At 50.3% G+C, this 19,131-nt stretch overlaps 1 protein-coding gene across 22 annotated transcripts in view; it reads left to right on the plus strand.

Moving 5' to 3' along the window:
• Positions 1 to 17,431, plus strand: part of ARHGEF2 (Rho/Rac guanine nucleotide exchange factor 2) — a 59,659-nt gene extending 42,228 nt beyond the window's left edge. For 14 of the 22 annotated variants that reach the window (XM_063604662.1, XM_034937246.3, XM_034937256.3 and 11 more), the window contains 15 exons: positions 1,098 to 1,348; positions 1,567 to 1,692; positions 2,063 to 2,180; positions 2,376 to 2,624; positions 5,892 to 5,968; positions 6,405 to 6,574; positions 9,319 to 9,386; positions 11,464 to 11,664; positions 12,057 to 12,176; positions 12,306 to 12,373; positions 12,516 to 12,551; positions 12,759 to 12,809; positions 13,020 to 13,463; positions 13,810 to 14,023; positions 16,270 to 17,431. In XM_063604662.1, the coding sequence (XP_063460732.1) occupies positions 1,098 to 1,348; positions 1,567 to 1,692; positions 2,063 to 2,180; positions 2,376 to 2,624; positions 5,892 to 5,968; positions 6,405 to 6,574; positions 9,319 to 9,386; positions 11,464 to 11,664; positions 12,057 to 12,176; positions 12,306 to 12,373; positions 12,516 to 12,551; positions 12,759 to 12,809; positions 13,020 to 13,463; positions 13,810 to 14,023; positions 16,270 to 16,343 (2,267 nt within the window). In that variant the 3' untranslated portion in view covers positions 16,344 to 17,431. The remainder of the gene's footprint in view (positions 1 to 1,097; positions 1,349 to 1,566; positions 1,693 to 2,062; positions 2,181 to 2,375; positions 2,625 to 5,891; positions 5,969 to 6,404; positions 6,575 to 9,318; positions 9,387 to 11,463; positions 11,665 to 12,056; positions 12,177 to 12,305; positions 12,374 to 12,515; positions 12,552 to 12,758; positions 12,810 to 13,019; positions 13,464 to 13,809; positions 14,024 to 16,269) is intronic. The other 8 variants (XM_034937252.3, XM_034937249.3, XM_063604669.1 and 5 more) reach the window with 1 other exon arrangement.
• Positions 17,432 to 19,131: the final 1,700 nt, after the last annotated feature.

Raw genomic sequence — 19,131 nt, forward strand, 5'->3', positions numbered from 1 at the left:
AGGCCGAGGTGGGAGGATCACTTGACGCCAGGATTTTGAGACCAACCTAGGCAACAAAGCAAGACCTCTGTCTCTAAAAAAAAAAAAATATATATATATATATATATATATATATATATATTTTTTTTTTTTTTTTTTTTGAAGCGGAGTCTTGCTCTGTCGCCCATGCTGGAGTGCACTGGCGCTATCTCGGCTCACTGCAACCTCCGCCTCCCAGGTTCAAGCAATTCTCCTGCCTCAGCCTCCCAAGTAGCTGGGATTACAGGCGCCTACAACTACACCCGGCTAATTTTTGCATTTTTAGTAGAGACAGGGTTTCATCATGTTGGCCAAGCTGGTCTCGAACACCTGACCTCGTGATCTCCCCACCTCGGCCTCCCAAAGTGCTGGGATTATAGGCGTGAGCCACCATGCCCAGCCGTCTTTAAAAAATATTTTAAAAAACTAGTCAGGTGTGGTGGCATGTGCCTATAGTCCCAGCTACTTGGGAGGCTGAGACAGGAGGATCGCTTGAGCCCAGAAGTTCGAGGCTGCAGTGAGTTATCATTGTGCCACTACACTCCAGCCTGGGCACCAGAGTAAGACCTCATTTCTGGAAAAAAATAATAATAATAAAATTTTTGAAAGATAAAAATGAGGGCCGGGTGTGGTGGCTCATGCCTGTAATCCCAGCACTTTGGGAGGCCGAGGTGGGGAGATCACGAGGTCAGGATTTCGAGACCAGCCTGACCAATATGAAGAAACCCCATCTCTACTAAAAATACAAAAATTAGCCGGGCCTGGTGGTGCGTGCCTGTAATCCCAGCTACTCAGGAGGCTGAGGCAGGACAACTGCTTGAACCTAGGAGGCGGAGGTTGCAGTGAGCTGAGATCGCGCCATTGCACTCCAGCCTGGGCAATACAGTGAGACTCTGTCTCAAAAAAAAAAAAAAAAAAGATAAAAATGATTAGAAAAGTATCTAAGATCATAATAATGCAGAATATTAACCTGGAAGGGACCTTGAAAACCTCACGTGAACTGTGAGGTCCTTATCCTAGGGCCCCACGAGTTTTAGCCAAGCCAGGGTAGAGGCCAAATGTCCCATTGTCCCCCACAGAGCTAATCCAGACAGAGCTGCGCCACGTGAGAACACTGAAGATCATGACCCGCCTCTTCCGCACGGGGATGCTGGAAGAGCTACACTTGGAGCCGGGAGTGGTCCAAGGCCTGTTCCCCTGCGTGGACGAGCTCAGTGACATCCATACACGCTTCCTCAGCCAGCTATTAGAACGCCGACGCCAGGCCCTGTGCCCTGGCAGCACCCGGAACTTTGTCATCCATCGCTTGGGTGATCTGCTCATCAGCCAGGTGGGAAAAGGCAGGACCCCTGGGTGACATTCATGGAAGGAGGTGTGACTGGGTTGGGTCCAAATTTCTTGGGTCCAAATTCTAGGGGTTGGAGGGGAGCCAGGGAGAGCTGGAGAAACAGGAAGCCAGCCTGTTTGGCAGGAGGCCAGAGGTGTGTCCAGTGGGTAAAGTGTGGCTTTAGGGGAATGCTGACCTAACCTTACTCGACCAACTTCTAGTTCTCAGGTCCTAGTGCGGAGCAGATGTGTAAGACCTACTCGGAGTTCTGCAGCCGCCACACCAAGGCCTTAAAGCTCTATAAGGAGCTGTACGCCCGAGACAAACGCTTCCAGCAATTCATCCGGGTGAGCGGACCTCCCCAGATCCCATGCTCATGGCCCAAACCCACCCTCCCCAACTCATGGGGGTAGTGCCTGTGAGCTGCACCCACATGGAGGTCAGGCATTCGCCACCCGTGCGGACCATCCATACACAGATCCTGTCAGCAGTAACCCCTCAGAATGCTAGAGCACGTTGTGGTAGTTTCCCAAGTACTTTTTGCTCCTTCAGTTGGTCCTCACAACAAACCTGTGGCGTTGTTATCCCCATTTTCCAGATATGTCACCTAGGCAAGCATGAGGTAAATGGCCACGCCAGGGCCAGCACCAGAGCTCAGGCCCCAGGCCTTTCTGTTGCCCTCCCCTCTGGCCCTGAGCCCTGCCTCCTCCCTTGTAGAAAGTGACCCGCCCCGCCGTGCTCAAGCGGCACGGGGTACAGGAGTGCATCATGCTGGTGACTCAGCGCATCACCAAGTACCCGTTGCTCATCAGCCGCATCCTGCAGCATTCCCACGGTGAGTAGGCAGGCCCAGGAGAGGGCCACTGGGAGACGGCCACCTGGGGTGAGGAAAGGCTCGGTATGACCACAGGAAGGGTGGGGTCGGGTGTGAAACCCTGGGCAGCCTCTAAAGGTGGAATCGAGACACGATGGGAACTGGGGTGTGAGTGAAACTGGTTGAGCCGTTCCCCATGCCAACCCCCGGTGCCAGGGATCGAGGAGGAGCGCCAGGACCTGACCACAGCACTGGGGCTAGTGAAGGAGCTGCTGTCCAATGTGGACGAGGGTATTTATCAGCTGGAGAAAGGGGCCCGTCTGCAGGAGATCTACAACCGCATGGACCCTCGGGCCCAAACCCCAGTGCCTGGCAAGGGCCCCTTTGGCCGAGAGGAACTTCTGAGGCGCAAACTCATCCACGATGGCTGCCTGCTCTGGAAGACAGCGACGGGGCGCTTCAAAGGTCAGACCTGCTCGGCAGACTAGGCAGGAATTCAAAGTCAGATGGAGAGTGGGAGATGCCTGCAGGTCTTAGAATCAACCTCTCTTGGCCGGGTGCAGTGGCTCACGCCTGTAATCCCAGCACTTTGGGAGGCCGAGGCGGGCGGATCACGAGGTCAGGAGATTGAGACCATCCTGGCTAACACGGTGAAACCCCGTCTCTACTGAAAATACAAAAAATTCGCCGGGCGTGGTGGTGGGCGCCTGTAGTCCCAGCTACTCAGGAGGCTGAGGCAGGAGAATGGCGTGAACCCAGGAGGCGGAGCTTGCAGTGAGCCCAGATTGCACCACTGCACTCTAGCCTGGGTGACACAGCAAGACTCCATCTCAAAAAAAAAAAAAAAAAAGAATCAACCTCCCTTTATGCAGCCCATACAACAGTGAGACTCAGTGGGAGAGAAAAATAGGATCTCTGTGGCAGAAAAGCCTGAATTCTGCAGTTAACTTTATGGACCATACAGGGCCTTCCCTGTCAGTATTTTATAATTTCTTTGGTCCTTGCATGCCTAGAGAGCTACTAGTTTTACTGAGGAAGACAAAGAAGCTCTCAGACTGGAGGACAGGATCAGTTGATTCCCCCAGCTGGAATCCCAGCTACCAGGGATGGGAGTAAGCAAGAGCTTTGGGGAGCGCAGCCAGAGGAGGCCCAGAGGAGGGGACTGAGCCGGTGAAGGACAGGCAGGGAGGAGAAGAGACAGCAGGGCAGAGGGAGCAGATCAGGGGCCAGGGCACACTTTCCCGGGCTCTCTTTCCAGAATTTGTCTGCACTGGCAAAGTCTTTCTCACCTAAATCAAAGGAAGAGAATAGCAGGCCTTGGCTTTGGGGATGAGATGTGAGGGACAATAAGAAACTGTGATACCTGAGGCCAAAGTCTGCCTGAGCCTCTGTACCTGTGTCATGAAATCCCTGCTCCCTGGGTTTGGATATTGTCAGTCTTCACCAGCCTCTTTCCTTTATCCCTTTCTCTCCTTCCCATCCCTCCCACGCAGCAGCTAAGAATATAAACCATGGGGGATTAAAAATAGCAAGGCTGGAGAGTGTTATTTCTGAAGCATTTAGCAAAAGCCCTCCCCTTCTGTGTGCCCACAGTTTAGTAAAATCCCCAAGGGCAAAGGAGGAGTGTATGTTTTCTCTCTCTATTTTTTTTTTTTTAGAAACAGGGTCTCGCTTTGCTGCTCAGGCTGGGGTGCAGTGGTGCAGTCATAGCTCACTGTAACTCAAACTCCTGGGCTCAAGTGATTCTTCTGCCTTAGACTCCTGAGTAACTGGGACTACAGACCTGCACCACCACACCCAGCACATTTTTAAATTTTTTGTAGAGATAAGATCTTGCTATGTTGCCTAGGCTAGTCTTGCTCAGACTCCTGGCCTCAAGTGATTCTCCTGCCTCAGCCTCCCAAAGTGCTGGGATTGTAAATGTGAGCCACTATGCCTCGCCCTCTGTGTTTTCTTGATTGTGACATCCAAGTTTTATGGAATTGATCTTTGTTTCCTCCCTCAGTCTTGGAGTGCTGACCCCATAGGATCTGAGAGCTTGGAGTGTGAAGCAGAGAAGGAAATTGAAGCAGGGGCCTGCTGGGGTTGAAGGAGATGGGTGGGTGAGGGATGGTCTTTCAGTCCTCTGCGAGAGGAAGGAAACTTTCTCCCTCCCTACCAAGCTCAAAATTAGAAGTGGGAATATGCCAGGACAGGGAGAATTTAGGTCAGATAGCCGTAAAGGTCTTCCTTAGTTAGATATTAGAAATGGAATTTAAAGGCTAAAAAATGTGGTCCAGGCTGGGCACGGTGGCTCATCCCTATAATCTCAGCACTTTGGGAGGCTGAATCAGGCAGGCAGATCACCTGAGGTCCGGAATTCGAGACCAGCCTGGCCAAGATGGTGAAAACCCATCTCTACTAAAAATACAAAAATTAGCCGGGCGTGGCAGCATTCGCCTGTAGTCACAGCTACTTGGGAGGCTGAGGCATGAGAATCGCTTGAACTCAGGAGGCAGAGGTCACAGTGAGTAGAGATCACACCACTGTCCTCCAGCCAGGGCGACAGAGCGATACTTGGTCCCAAAAAATAAAAAATAGGCCAGGCGCAGTGGCTGATGCCTGTAATCCCAGTACTTCGGCAGGCCAAGGCAGGCAGATTACTTGAGGTCAGGAGTTAGAGACCAGCCTGGCCAACGTGGTGAAACCCCGTCTCTACAAAAATGCAAAAAATTAGCCAGGTGTTGTGGCGTGCTCCTTAATCCCAGCTGCTCAGGAGGCTGAGGCAGGAGAATCGCTTTTTCCTGGGAGACAGAAGTTGCAGTGAGCCAAGATGGCACCACTGCACTCCAGCCTAGGCGACAGAGTGAGACTCCGTCTCAAAAAATAATAATAAAATCAAATTAAATTAAAAATAAATAAAAAATAAAAGTATGGTCCCTCTTGCTCTGGGGAACCTTATGAATCTCACAAAAATCTTGGACCCTGTCACCCAAAAAAATACACGAGTTATGTTAATATGTAAAACTATTTACACACCTTCAGAAGGTTTACAGAGCCACTGAAGCCTGACATCCCAGGGGGTCTGTAGGCCCTAGGTTAAGAAACCTGAATCAGTCAGGTAGAAAGGGTTTTCTGTAGACACTGAGTGATCCCTATGGTTCCTGCTAGCCCACAACGCTGTTTTGTCTGATAGCACATGAATCTTTCTGCACCCTGCCCGCCCCCCACCCCCCACCCACACTGTTTTTAAGCTGTAAGAATGTGTGACCAGGCGCGGTGGCTCACATCTGTAATCCCAGCACTTTGGGAGGCCGAAACTGGTGGATAAACCTGAGGTCAGGAGTTTGAGACCAGCCTGACCAACATGGTGAAACCCCGTCTCTACTAAAAATACAAAATTAGCCGGGCATGGTGGCACACGCCTGTAGTAGTTCCAGCTCCTTGGGAGGCTGAGGTAGGAGAATCGCTTGAACCCGGGAGGCGGAGGTTGCAGTGAGCCAAGATTGCACCATTGCACTCCAGCCTGAACAACAAGAGGAAAACTCTGTATCAAAAAAAAAAAAAAAAAAAAATAGAATGGGTGAGGTGTGAGAGGTCTGAAAAAGTGCAAGCAGCCAGAGGGAAGAGAGGCCAGGAAGAGGGAAACTGGGAGCTCTAACCTGATGGGATAAGCCTGGTCCTTGGGAAAGAGGGAAACAGCTGCTCAGACCGTCTAGTGCTGACTGTTCTCCCACCTTCATCCCCTTCCAGATGTGCTAGTGCTGCTGATGACAGATGTACTGGTGTTTCTCCAGGAAAAGGACCAGAAGTACATCTTTCCTACCCTGGTGAGACATTCATTCTTCACCTTTCTCAGCACAGACAAGTGTTTTAGGCTCTTCTTGCTTTCCTGCCCAAGTCCACGAGAGCTCTGGAGTCCCCAGAGTCAAACAGCTATAATTGTTACTATTACCGTAATAATAAAAAATAAGAGCAGCTCACAGGTACTGTTACTGTGCACAGGCACTTTTACACCTGTGGGAAAAGATTATTTTCGTCCTCATTTTATAGATGATGAAAGTAAAGCTTCAAGTCAGTTAAATAATTTGTCAAGGGTTGCACACATTTCTAAGTCCCTTCTGGCTGGCACCAGTGCCTGGCTCTTAACTGGTATTGTAAGATGACTCTTCAGTCCTTTCAGTCCTCGTCCAGAAGGATTGAAGGCCTAAATATGCCAAGGGACAGGATTCCCAGGCTTAATCCTTCCTTTCCCCTGACTGGCAGGACAAGCCTTCAGTGGTATCGCTGCAGAATCTAATCGTACGAGACATTGCCAACCAGGAGAAAGGGATGTTTCTGATCAGCGCAGCCCCACCTGAGATGTACGAGGTGCACACAGCATCCCGGGATGACCGGAGCACCTGGATCCGGGTCATTCAGCACAGCGTGCGCACGTGAGTGTCTGCCTGCCGCCTGCATGTGCTTATGACCTCAGGGTACCTGCAGCATTAGATCCCAACCATAGAACTCCCTGGGAACAGAATCCAGCATTCAGAGGTGGGGGAAGAGGTTGAGGGAGAGACAAAATGGCCCAAGACTGGAAAGGTCACCTATGTTCTTATGTCCTGTAAAGCCACATTTTATACATTGCCAACCTCAACTCCCTTTCAAATTCAGCATGAGCTGACAAGCAAGGGAATACTTTGAGCTGTCACATGGTGGCATACCTGCCAGCCAACAGTACAATTTCAGCTGCATTCACATCTTCATCTGTAGGCAGAGGGCTGTTATTTGGATTGTATTGTATTTTACATTTATTTTTCTAAAAATGAATGAAAAAGAGGATAATGAAAGCATCGATACTAGAGAGGAACAAGTCTCATAAACAAACTCAACACAATAGAAGCAAGAAGGAAATCAGTGTGTCAAAGCAGCAAATCTTTAGCTTCTATTGGACACACATTAGATTTGAGGCAGTCAACTATGTGTCTAATTGTGATGGGAAAAAACATCAAATAAAGCACAGGTAAGATGTTTAAAATGGATTCTGGAAGATTATGCCTAAAGAATGAAGTGTAAGTGTAATTCTAATTCAGATTTTTACAGGTTTTCTTTCTTTTTTTTATTTTATTTTTTTTGAGACAGAGTCTCGCTCTCAGCTCACTGCAACCTCCACCTCCTGGATTCAAGCGATTCTTCTGCCTCAGCCTCCCAAATAGCTGGGACTACAGGTGCCCACCACGACCCCAGGCAAATTTTTTTTTTTTTTTTTTTTTTTTTGGAGACAGAGTCTCTGTTGCCGGGCTGCCTCAGCCTCCTGAGTAGCTGGGACTACAGGCTCACGCCACCATGCCCAGCTAATTTTTGTATTTTTAGTAGAGACGGGGTTTTACCATGTTGGCCAGGATGGTCTTGATATCTTGACCTCGTGATCGACCCGCCTCAGCCTCCCAAAGTCCTGGGATTACAGGCGTGAGCCACCGCACCCAGCCAAATTTTTGTATTTTTAGTAGAGACGGGGTTTTGCCATGTTGACCAGGCTGGTCTCGAACTCCTGACCTCAGATTATCCGCCCACCTCAGCCTCCAAAAGAGCTGAGATTACAGGCATTAGCCACCATGCCCAGCCAAGATTTTTATAATTTTTCTTTAGCTTTCAGGGAATCAGTTCTCAACTTTATAATTCGTAAACCTTTTTTTTTTTTTAAACTTCTGCACCATGGAATTTTGAAAAGGTTTTTAGAAATGCATATAAAAGTATGAAATTGCAGGCCAGGTACAGTGGCTCACGCCTGTAATCCCGGCACTTTGAGAGGCTGAGGCGGGTAGATCACTTGAGGTCAGGAGTTCAAGACCAGCCCGGCCAATATGGTGAAACCTCGTCTCTACTAAAAATACAAAAATTAGCCGGGCGTGGTGGCATAAGCTTGTAATCCCAGTTACTCGGGAAGCTGAGGCAGGAGAATCGCTTGAACCCGGGGGTGGAAGTTGCAGTGAGTCAGGATTGTGCCACTGCACTCCAGCCTAGGTGACAGAGTGAGACTCCATCTCCAAAAAAAAATTATGAAATTGCCTATTCCAAGAAAGCAGTTCAAAATAACCTGTCCTGTTGACAGATCTGTAGTGGCTTCTTTATTAATAGTATTAATATTTATAACTGTGGCCAGGCGCTGTGGCTCACACCTGGAATCCCAGCACTTTGGTAGGCTGAGACAGGCGGACCACTGGAGTTCGAGACCAGCCTGGCCAACATGGCGAAACCCTGTCTCTACTAAAAATATAAAACTTAGCCAGGCATGGTGGTGCGTGCCTGTAGTCCCAGCTGCTTGGGAGACTGAGGCAGGAGAATCACCTAAACCTGGGAGGCAGAGGTTGCAGTGAGCCAAGATCCTGTCACTGGACTCCAGCCTGGGCAAAAGTGCAAGACTCTCTCTCAAAAAAAAAATTATAATTGTGGAAATTAATAATATTAATTGTAATTGATTTGTTGAGCTTCTGTTATGTTCAAAGCACTTTAACATTTCATTTAATCCTAATGAAAAACCTATGAGGAAGATATTACCTTCATTTTTCACATGAGGAAATAGAGAGGTTACCACCTGGTAAACAGTGGAGCCAGGATTTGCATCCTGTTTGCTTGATGCCAAAGCCTGTACTTGACCCTCTGCACTGTGCTGCCTTTCCAAGCGACCTTTGGAGAGATACATCTCAGTAAACGCAGATAATCAGTGCTAAGAAATGGAAGAAGGTCGGCCGGGCGCGGTGGCTCATGCCTGTAATCCCAGCACTTTGGGAGGCCGAGGATCACCTGAGGTCAGGAGTTTGAGACCAGCCTGGCCAACGTGACGAAACCCCATGTCTACTAAAAATACAAAAATTAGCCAGGCATGGTGGTGCGTGCCTGTAATCCCAGCTACTCAGGAGGCTGAGACAAGTGAATCACTTGAACCCAGGAGGAGGTTGTAGTGAGCTGAGATAGCGCCCTTGCACTCCAGCCTGGGTGACAGAGTAAGACTCCGTCTCAAAAAAAAAAGAAAGAAAAGGGAGAAGGTCAGGACTAAATTAAAGCTAGGGTGTGAGGCTGAGGAGTCTTATCAGAAGATGGAAGCATAAGGCATGTTTGGGAAGGAGGGAAGGCTGATTCTGGTCTATAACCTAGCTTCTGTCTCTCAATGGCATGCGACCTGTTACCCCTCCAGATGCCCATCCAGGGAGGACTTCCCCCTGATTGAGACAGAGGATGAGGCTTACCTGCGGCGAATTAAGAGTAAGTCCACCCACAAGGAACTCCTTAGTAATTTATAATACATTCACACAATGGAATATTATGCAACTGTTAAAAAGATGAGATGGCTCTATGACGGCTGGTGTAGATCCACAACTGAAACATATTAAGTGAAAAAAGCAAGGTTTAAAACAATGTAAAGTGTATACTACCATGTGTGTAAAAATAATATGGAAGACGAAGGTTGGGTGAGTAAGTTACTTTTTCACTGTAAGGCCTTATATTAGTTAGGGTATGATTTAACTGCTATACAAAAAGACCACAAAAATCTTCTTCCTTAAAAAAGGAAGTAGATTGGCCGGGCGCGGTGGCTTACGCCTGTAATCCCAGCACTTTGGGAGGCCGAGGTGGGCGGATCACGAAGTCAGGAGATTGAGACCGTCCTGGCTAACACAGTGAAACCCCATCTCTACTAAAAAATACAAAAAAAAAATTAGCCGGGGGTGGTGGCAGGTGCCTGTAGTCCCAGCTACTCAGGAGGGTGAGGTAGGAGAATGGCATGAACCTGGGAGGCGGAGCTTGCAGTGAGCTGAGATCACGCCACTGCACTCCAGCCTGGGCAACAGAGCGAGACTCCATCTCAAAAAAAAAAAAAAAAAAAAGAAGTAGATTGGCTGGATGCAGTGGCTCACGCCTTTAATCCCAGCAGGATTTGGGAGACAGGAGGATCTCTTGAGGTCAGGAGTTCGAGACCAGTCTGGGCAACAAAACATACATAGCAAGACCCTGTCTCTACAAAAAATTTAAAAAAAAAAAAAAAGCTAGGCATGATGGTACACACCTGTAGTCCTGGCTACTCGGGAGGCTGAGGTGGGCGGATTGTTTGAGCCCAGGAGTTCAAGGCTGTAATACACTATAATTGCACCACTGCACTCCAGTCTGGGTAACAACAACAACAAAAAAACCCAACAAGGTAGAATATTATTGCTGTCAACATAACAGTTCAAAGTGGGAAGTGCAGAGTAGTGGTGCAGCTCTGCCATCTTTAACATGAAGTTTTCATCTCTATGTCATATCTGAAGTGGCTACTCCAGCTCCCACTGTCACACCTGTATCACACCTAGCAAGGAGGAGTAAAGGAACAGAGTTTATACCCTTTTTTTCTTTTTCTTTCTTTCTTTTTTTTTTTTTTTTTTTTTGAGACAGGGTCTTGCTCTGTCGCCCAGGGTGGAATGCAGTGGCGTGGCGTGATCTCGACTCACTGCAACCTCCATCTCCCAGGTTCAAGTGATTCTCCTGCCTCAGCCTCCCAAGGAGCTGGGATTACAGGCATCCACCACCACTCCTGGCTAATTTTTGTATTTTTAGTAGAGATAGGGTTTCACCATGTTGGCCAGGCTGGTCTCGAACTCCTGGCCTCAAGTGATCCACCTGCCATGCCCAGCCTATACCCATTTCTTTTAAGAGCAGATCTGGAAGATGCTCATATCCATTGGCCAGAATGTAGTCATGTAGCAATATAGTCACGTGTAAGTCAGGCTGGAAAACATAGTTGTTAACTGGGCAGCCATGTGTGCCCAGATGAAACTTCTATGCATTTTCTCATTAAAGGAAGATGGAAAGAATGAACACTGTTGGACAACCTGCAACCCCTTCCACAAATCTTTTTTTTTTTTTTTTTGAGACACAGTCTTGCTGTGTCGCCCAGGCTGGAGTGCAGTGGTGTGATCTCGGCCTCACTGCAACCTCTGCCTCCTGGGTTCAAGCGATTCTTGTGCCTCAGCCTCCTGAGTAGCTGGGACTACAGGCGCGTGCCACCACACCTGGCTAATTTTTGTATTTTAAGTAGAGACAGGGTTTTGCCATGTTAGCCAGGCTGGTCTTGAACTCCTGGCCTCAAGCGATCCACCTGCCTTGGCCTCCCAAAGTGCTGGGATTACAGGTGTGAGCCACTACACCTGACCAACAGAAAGCTTTTTCTTTTTTATAAATGCCAAAATAACAAAATTAAGTCTTGCCACACTGCCCCACCCTACCCCTCTCCCCTAGGGCTGTCCTCTACTGGCGCTCCTGCATACCCCTACGTCCTCTCATGTGCTCACTTGTTCCTTATCTGCAGTGGAGTTGCAGCAGAAGGACCGGGCACTGGTGGAGCTGCTGCGAGAGAAGGTCGGGCTGTTTGCTGAGATGACCCATTTCCAGGCCGAAGAGGATGGTGGCAGTGGGATGGCCCTGCCCACCCTGCCCAGGGGCCTTTTCCGCTCTGAGTCCCTTGAGTCCCCTCGTGGCGAGCGGCTGCTGCAGGATGCCATCCGTGAGGGTGAGGGAGCTCCCAGGGAAGAGTCCAGGCTCAAGCACTCACCGTCACAGAATGTGGACATGTGACTAGACATGGACAAACACAGACAAGTGGGATGCCAACCCTATAAACCATAAACGGCCCTGAGTGCCTCTTCTGGGCCAGTTCCTGGGAAAGGCAGGGGAGGAGGTGTGGTCCTTGCTGCTGCTCCATATCGTCCATGCTGCATGGACTCTGCTGCCTCGTAGGCATTTACTGCCCTTTACCTCATCAGTGGTTGTGTGAGTGAAACCCCACTGCCAGTGCAGGGGGCATTCCCCCAGATGCCCAAGTGTCCCACACGTGGGGGTGAATGGCATTCCCCTCAGGGTCCTGTGTCATTCCTGTTCTCACCTCTTCCTCTTTCCCCACAGTGGAGGGTCTGAAAGACCTGCTGGTGGGGCCAGGAGTGGAACTGCTCTTGACACCCCGAGAGCCAGCCCTGCCCTTGGAACCAGACAGCGGTGGTAACACGAGTCCTGGGGTCACTGCCAGTGAGTACCAGGGCAGGGGACCAAGGTAGTAGGTGGGAGGGGCCAAAGTGAGTGGAGTGGTACCAGGGATCAAGTGGTATCAGGGCCCCAGGGAAGTGAGCTCAGCCATCCTTTTCTCCTTCTCAACAGATGGTGAGGCCAGAACCTTCAATGGCTCCATTGAACTCTGCAGAGCTGACTCAGACTCTAGCCAGAGGGTAGGTCCTCAAGAGGTTCTGGGACTTGGCAAGAGGGTGGGAGAGGGACAGCCAGCCTCTGGATCCTCAACACAAAGCTGTCAGGGGCAGGCACCCAGGATTTGTGTGCCTGCTGACTCCCCATTCTTGCCCATTTCTGCAGGATCGAAATGGAAATCAGCTGAGATCACCGCAAGAGGTGAGATGGGAATTGATGGTATAGGAGACTGAAGGGAGGATGTTCTTAGTCTGAGTAGTTAGAGCCCAGTTTGGAGTGGGGTGGGGAAAGCGTCTACATTCAAGTATGTCTCCGGATCCTACTGTCCCCACACCCACCCTTGTTCAACTTTTGGGCAGTTCTCCCATCCTAAAGCTGGGGCCCTGTTCCCACCCTGTCTGTCCTCAGGAGGCGTTACAGCGATTGGTCAATCTCTATGGACTTCTACATGGCCTACAGGTCAGTAGGACAAGGGCTTGAATGGGGAAGGGGAGGAGCCAGGCTAGAGATGCCTGTTTAGGTGGGGCATGGTCATCCCAACAGGCCTTTCTAAATACCCTCCCAATCCAAGCTCTCCAGGAGCGATGACCTGGGCCTTGGAGGGTGAAGGCGAGGGGTAGAAGAGCACAGGGGTTCTGATAAACCCTTCTGCCTGCATTCTACTCCCAGGCAGCTGTGGCCCAGCAGGACACTCTGATGGAAGCCCGGTTCCCTGAGGGCCCTGAGCGGCGGGAGAAGCTGTGCCGAGCCAACTCTCGGGATGGGGAGGCTGGCAGGGCTGGGGCTGCCCCTGTGGCCCCTGAAAAGCAGGCCACGGAATTGGCATTACTGCAGCGGCAACATGCGCTGCTACAGGAGGAGCTACGGCGCTGCCGGCGGCTAGGTGAAGAACGGGCAACCGAAGCTGGCAGCCTGGAGGCCCGGCTCCGGGAGAGTGAGCAGGCCCGGGCACTGCTGGAACGCGAGGCCGAAGAGGCTCGAAGGCAGCTGGCCGCCCTGGGCCAGACCGAGCCACTCCCAGCTGAGGCCCCCTGGGCCCGCAGACCTGTGGATCCTCGGCGGCGCAGCCTCCCCGCAGGCGATGCCCTGTACTTGAGTTTCAACCCCCCACAGGTAAGGTGGCCTGCAGTGGTGAATGGACCTGGGGTGGACATAAGGGTCCATGGAGCCCGAAAGAAATTGGGCCATTGGGGATTTGAGCCCAAATGCAATCAGTCAACCGACTTGAAGGATATTGAGATACTGGTTGGAGAACTGAAAAGAAATGTAGATGGGTGCAGGGGTGGAGGAAATTAACTCGGGTCGTGGTGCTGAAAGAAGCCAGTTGGTGGTGGATCTCCTGAAGGGGACTCATGGGTGAGCCCCAGCAGGGAGAGCTGCTGCCTTCAGCCAAGCAGAACCTCCAATCTTCACACTACTCAGTCCCTGACCTGCTGTTCTTCCTGCCCACTGTCCACAGCCCAGCCGAGGCACTGACCGCCTGGATCTACCTGTCACTACTCGCTCTGTCCATCGACACTTTGAGGACCGAGAGAGGCAGGAACTGGGGAGCCCCGAAGAGCGGCTGCAAGACAGCAGTGACCCTGACACTGGCAGCGAGGAGGAAGGTAGCAGCCGTCTGTCTCCGCCCCACAGTCCACGAGGTGAGACCCTGGCGGAGACATGGACCAGAGGTAGAGTGCAGCCTGGGTACAGGCCGTTGGGCTGTGGCTTCCAAATGGGCCCTAACTGACCTGTGAGGCTTTTAGTAACTCTAGGGAGGGACTTCCTGTTTTGTCTGATGATGAATGGGTGGTGGAACTCTAGGAAGCAGGAGGGGCCTCTCTCCTCCAACTGGTTGGTGATTCCCAACCTTTAGAAGTAAAAACAGATTCTTTTTTAAAAAGGCATGGTGGCTCATGCCTGTAATCCTAACACTTTGGGAGGCCAAGGCAGGAGGATCGCTTGAGCTCAGAATTTTGAGGCCAGCCTGGGCAACATAGTGAGACCCACCTTCTCTACAAAAAAAATTCATTTATTTATTTTTTTATTTTATTTAATTAATTTATTTCATTATTATTTTTTGAGATGGAGTCTTGCACTGTTGCCTGGGCTGGAGTGCTGTGGCGTGATCTTGGTTCACTGCAACCTCTGCCTTCCAGGTTCAAGCGATTCTCCTGCCTCAGCCTCCCAAGTAGCTAGGATTACAGGCGCCCACCACCATGCCCAGCTAATTTTTGTATTTTTAGTAGAAATGGGGTTTCACTATGTTGGCCAGGTTGGTCTTGAACGGCTGACCTCGCGATCCACCTGTCTTGGCCTCCCAGAGTGTTGGGATTACAGGCATGAGCCACCACGACCGGCTAAATTTTTTTTTTTTTTTTTTTTGAGATGGAATTCTCACTCTGTCGCCAGGCTGGAGTACAGTAGTGAGATCTCCGCTTACTGCAACCTCCGCCTCCCAGGTCCAAGTGATTCTCCTGCCTCAGACTCCTGAGTAGCTGGGACTACAGGCACATGCCTCCACACCCAGCTAATTTTTGTATTTTTAGAAGAGATAGGGTTTCACCATGTTGCCCAGGCTGGTCTCAATCTCTTGACCTCATGATCCGCCTGCCTTGGCCTCCCAAAGTGCTGGGATTATAGATGTGAGCCACTGCACCCGGTCTATTTTATTTAATTTAATTAATTTATTTATTTATTTAAGATGGAGTCTCACTCTGTCACCCAGGCTGGAGTGCAGTGGCACAATCTCAGCTCACTGCAACCTCCACCTCCTGAGTTCAAGTGGTTCTCCTGCCTCAGCCTCTCGAGTAGCTGGGATTTACAGGCATGCACTACCACACCTGGCTAATTTTTTTTGTATTTTTTAGTAGAGATGGGGTTTCACCATGTTGGCCAGGCTGGTCTCGAACTCCTGGCCTCAGGTGATTCACCCACGTTGGCCTCCCAAAGTGCTGGGATTACAGGTGTGAGCCACCATGTCTGGTCCCCCAAAATTTTTTTAATTAGCCAGGTGTGGTGGAGTGAGCCTGTAGTCCTAGCTACGGAGAGTGAGAGTGAGGTGAGAGGATCACTTGAGCCCAGCAGGTTGAGTTGACAGTACTCCGTGATTGCTCCAGCCTGGGCGACAGAAAGAGACCCGGAGACCCAGACACAGGATCTCGCTCTACAATTTTTTATGTTAGAGAGAGGGTCTTGTGCTGTTGCCGAGGCTGGACTCAAACTCCTGGGCTTAAGTGATCCTCCCAAGTAGCTGGGGCTACAGGTACATACCACTGTGCCTGGGAAGGTATAGTTTTTTGTTTTGTTTTGTTTTGTTTTTTTTGAGACAGTTTTGCTCTGTCACCCAGGCTGGAGTGTAGTGGCACAATCTCAGCTCACTGCAACTTCCACCTCCCAAGTTCAAGCAATTCTTGTTCCTCAGCCTCCCGAGTAGCTGGGATTACAGGCGCATGCCACCACATATAGCTAATTTTTGGCATTTTTAGTAGAGATGGGGTTTCACCATGTTGGCCAGGCTGGTCTCCAACTCCTGGCCTTAAGTGATTCTCCCACCTTAGCCTCCCAAAGTGTTAGGATTATAAGCACGAGCCACAGGGCCAGTTTTTAAAGTAAAAAAAGTTTCAAAGAACTTCAAGTTTTTTAGTTGGTTCACGAAATAAAAAATTACCAAAAGCTTTAACCTTAAAGTATTTTGTATTTTCCTAATCAAATTGTATCTTTGGATACTGTAAAAGTGTATCCGGTACCTAGGTATGGATACCTTGCTTACTTTGTTGCCAAAGGTTTTCCTCTCACCCAAGAATTTACAGAACCCTGTCATCCCTTCACAGCCCCAGATCCCCCTGAGCCTGCAGATGGGGAGGCATTAGTCTAGGGGTACAGTTCCTCATGGGAGTCTCTGCTAACTCACTGGCTTTGTCCTGTCCCCCTTCAGACTTTACCAGAATGCAGGACATCCCGGAGGAGACGGAGAGCCGCGACGGGGAGGCTGTAGCCTCCGAGAGCTAAGGGGGCCCCTCCCCCCTGCCCCGTGCCCCACTGAAGAACATTACTGAGGGGGCTAACCTTGGGGACTCCAATTTGCCAATGATGAGGGAACATTTGAAAGAACTGCAAATTGTCCTTGCCAGCTCTTGGGATCCTTGGATACCTGGGGCCATTTAAGAAGCTAGGGGAATTAGGCCACAACACCCCCTGGGACATCTGAAAGCTACACCACAGATGCCAGTGGTTCATGCCTTCTTCCCGCAACTTTAGGAAAATTTATTTATTTATTGTTTATTAGTTATGGGGGGAGAGGGGAGATTTAAAAGACCAGGGACATGGGAACCAAGCCATAGGGATCAGAGGGCCTTGTCCTTGAACACTACTGGGGTATATTCAGGCTCATCCACGCAGCTGCTGGGTTCTTGCCCTAACGGCCCTCCCCTGCAACATCCGTCTTGGAGGAGAGGCTGCAGCCACAGCACCCTACTGCCCTTTAAATAAAGGAGGGCTGTGGGCAGGGCCATGTCCCTTTCTCCTCTCCCCTCAACCTCTTATTGCTGTTCTCCCTTTCTCCGTCCTTCATGGAAGCCCTGGGAGATAACCTGGCCTCCTGGAGTTGATGGAATAAAGGTTGGGGTGGCCATAATGGTTTGTTGGGGGTGAGGGAAAAAACCCACAGGGACCAGAATGTTTTGTTGTTCTTTCGTTTTCTTTTTTGTACCAAAGTCAACTGCACGTGTTTTATATTTTTAAGAGATCGTAGGCAATTAGAGATCGAAGCCTCCTATCTCCACATCTCTGAAGAAGTTGAGGGGTGGGGGAGAGAATGACTTCTGCCTTCATCTGCAGTAACGGGGGGACCTATACTGACCTCTTCCCCAGCCATTTAGAAACAAGTTCTAGGGTGGGTTGGAAAATCTCCAAGAGCCCTGACCTCATCTTCCACCTCAGCAACCATGACCTGAAACCTCAGCGTGAATTTGGGGGATTTTTCAGTGGAACCCCTGCCCCCAAATGTCGACCAGCCCCCAAATGTCGAAGAATTTTCTTCTTGCCAATTTTGTTGTTTAAAAAAAAAATTCAGGGAAAATTAAAAACCTGGAACTCCATAAGGTACTGTCTTCCATAATGTCTGCCAATTCTGAGGAGGATAGTAGTAGAGAGCCGGGCAGTGACCTAAGTTCCTCTGAAAGGGGCCTTTTCCTCTCACCGCAAGGACAGCCTCTGCCTCACTGAAGAGAGGGGGCACTAACAAAAGTAACCACTGCAAATCTTTTTTTTGTTTTTTTAATTCACAAATACAAGGATAAAAACAAAGGGGCACACAGGTTCCAATGTTGGGAATTCCGGTATCAGGAAAAGTGTGTTCATCGTATTTGTATGCCATGCTCAGCAATCACCTCCACCTATTGCCCCCATCCCCAGTGTCATTCATTGTCAGATCCATCCCCCACTAGGCCCTTGTTGATCTCCATGATGCCGGGCCCTGGGGTTACCCGTCACAGGAGCTGCTCATTTACTGTCCCTCTTTGAGAGGCAGTGAGAGATGAGCTGGTTTCAGTTCTTGGTTTTAGTTGGTTTTACTTCCTGTTCCCAGTTGGTACTTACTTTGGGGCTGTGGGGGAGGGGAGGAGGTGAGAGTCTAGGGTTGTATAAATGCTGGTATGAATTCACATCCCTGTTGGAGCCTGTGGGGTCAGATCAGGAGAAGGGGGCTCAGGCCCTCAGCTAGAAAGAGGAATTGAAGTCACGTGGGGAGCAGGCTGGGGGAGCAGCCAGCACCCTCCCCTTCTGTAACTCTCATCCACCAGCATCAAGCCTTTACAAGGTGCTTTCTCAGCCATTACGGGGATCCTGAGAATGGGGAATTGTTCTCATTTTATGGGCCGGGAAACCTAGGTGCACGAAGCTTGCCAGGCCAGGAGGGGGCTGGCCTTCTTAGTTCCAGTCCACCACTTTTCTCTCTTGGCTACTCTGCCTAAAAATACCAGGGCTGGCTGGGTGCAGTGGCTCACGCCTATAATCCCAGCACTTTGGGAAGCTGAGTTGGGTGGATCACTTGAGGCCAGGAGTTCGAGACCAGCCTGGCCAACATGGTGAAACCCCATCTCTACTAAAAATACAAAAATTAGCCGGGCGTGATGGTGGGCACCTGTATTCCCAGCTACCTGGGAGGCTGAGGTGGGAGAATTGCTTGAACCCGGGAGGCAGAGGTTGCAGTGAGCCGAGATTGTGCCACTGCACTCCAGCACTCCAGCCTGGGCGACAGAGCAAGACCCTGCCTGGAGAAAAGAAAAAACCACCAGGGCTTCACATTTCACACGCAGGGACACAGGGCTCAGCAGCTGTCTTCCAGGTCAGCTGGAAGTATCTCCGACCCAGAGCTGTGAGGGTGGCACCTTTAGGTGGGGAAGGAAGGTAGGTGGGGGTAGGGTGAGGATATTAGACAGCATGCAGAGACCACCAAGAAAGGGGAATGCAGGCTCTCCCAGAATGCCCCACAGATCCAATGAGAGATGCTGGTCAGCAGAGAACATGGAAACCTGGAGACACAGCCCAGAGTGGGTGTGAAGTCCCCCGCTGCTTTCTTTGAAGCAGTGCTGTCCCTTCTGCCACCCCGTACCAACCCCCTCCACACACACACACACACACACACACACACACACACACACACACACACACATCTTCAGCCCCAGAACATGGGGCACAAGCATTTGTCTGATGTGTCTACTCCTGAGAGCTAGGCCTCTTCCTCACATCTTTGACCGTTGTGTCCCCTGTCCCCTCCCTAACCCACTTTTGGGAACCC

Source organism: Pan paniscus, chromosome 1, assembly GCF_029289425.2.
Source record: "Pan paniscus chromosome 1, NHGRI_mPanPan1-v2.0_pri, whole genome shotgun sequence".
Lineage (NCBI taxonomy): Eukaryota > Metazoa > Chordata > Mammalia > Primates > Hominidae > Pan > Pan paniscus.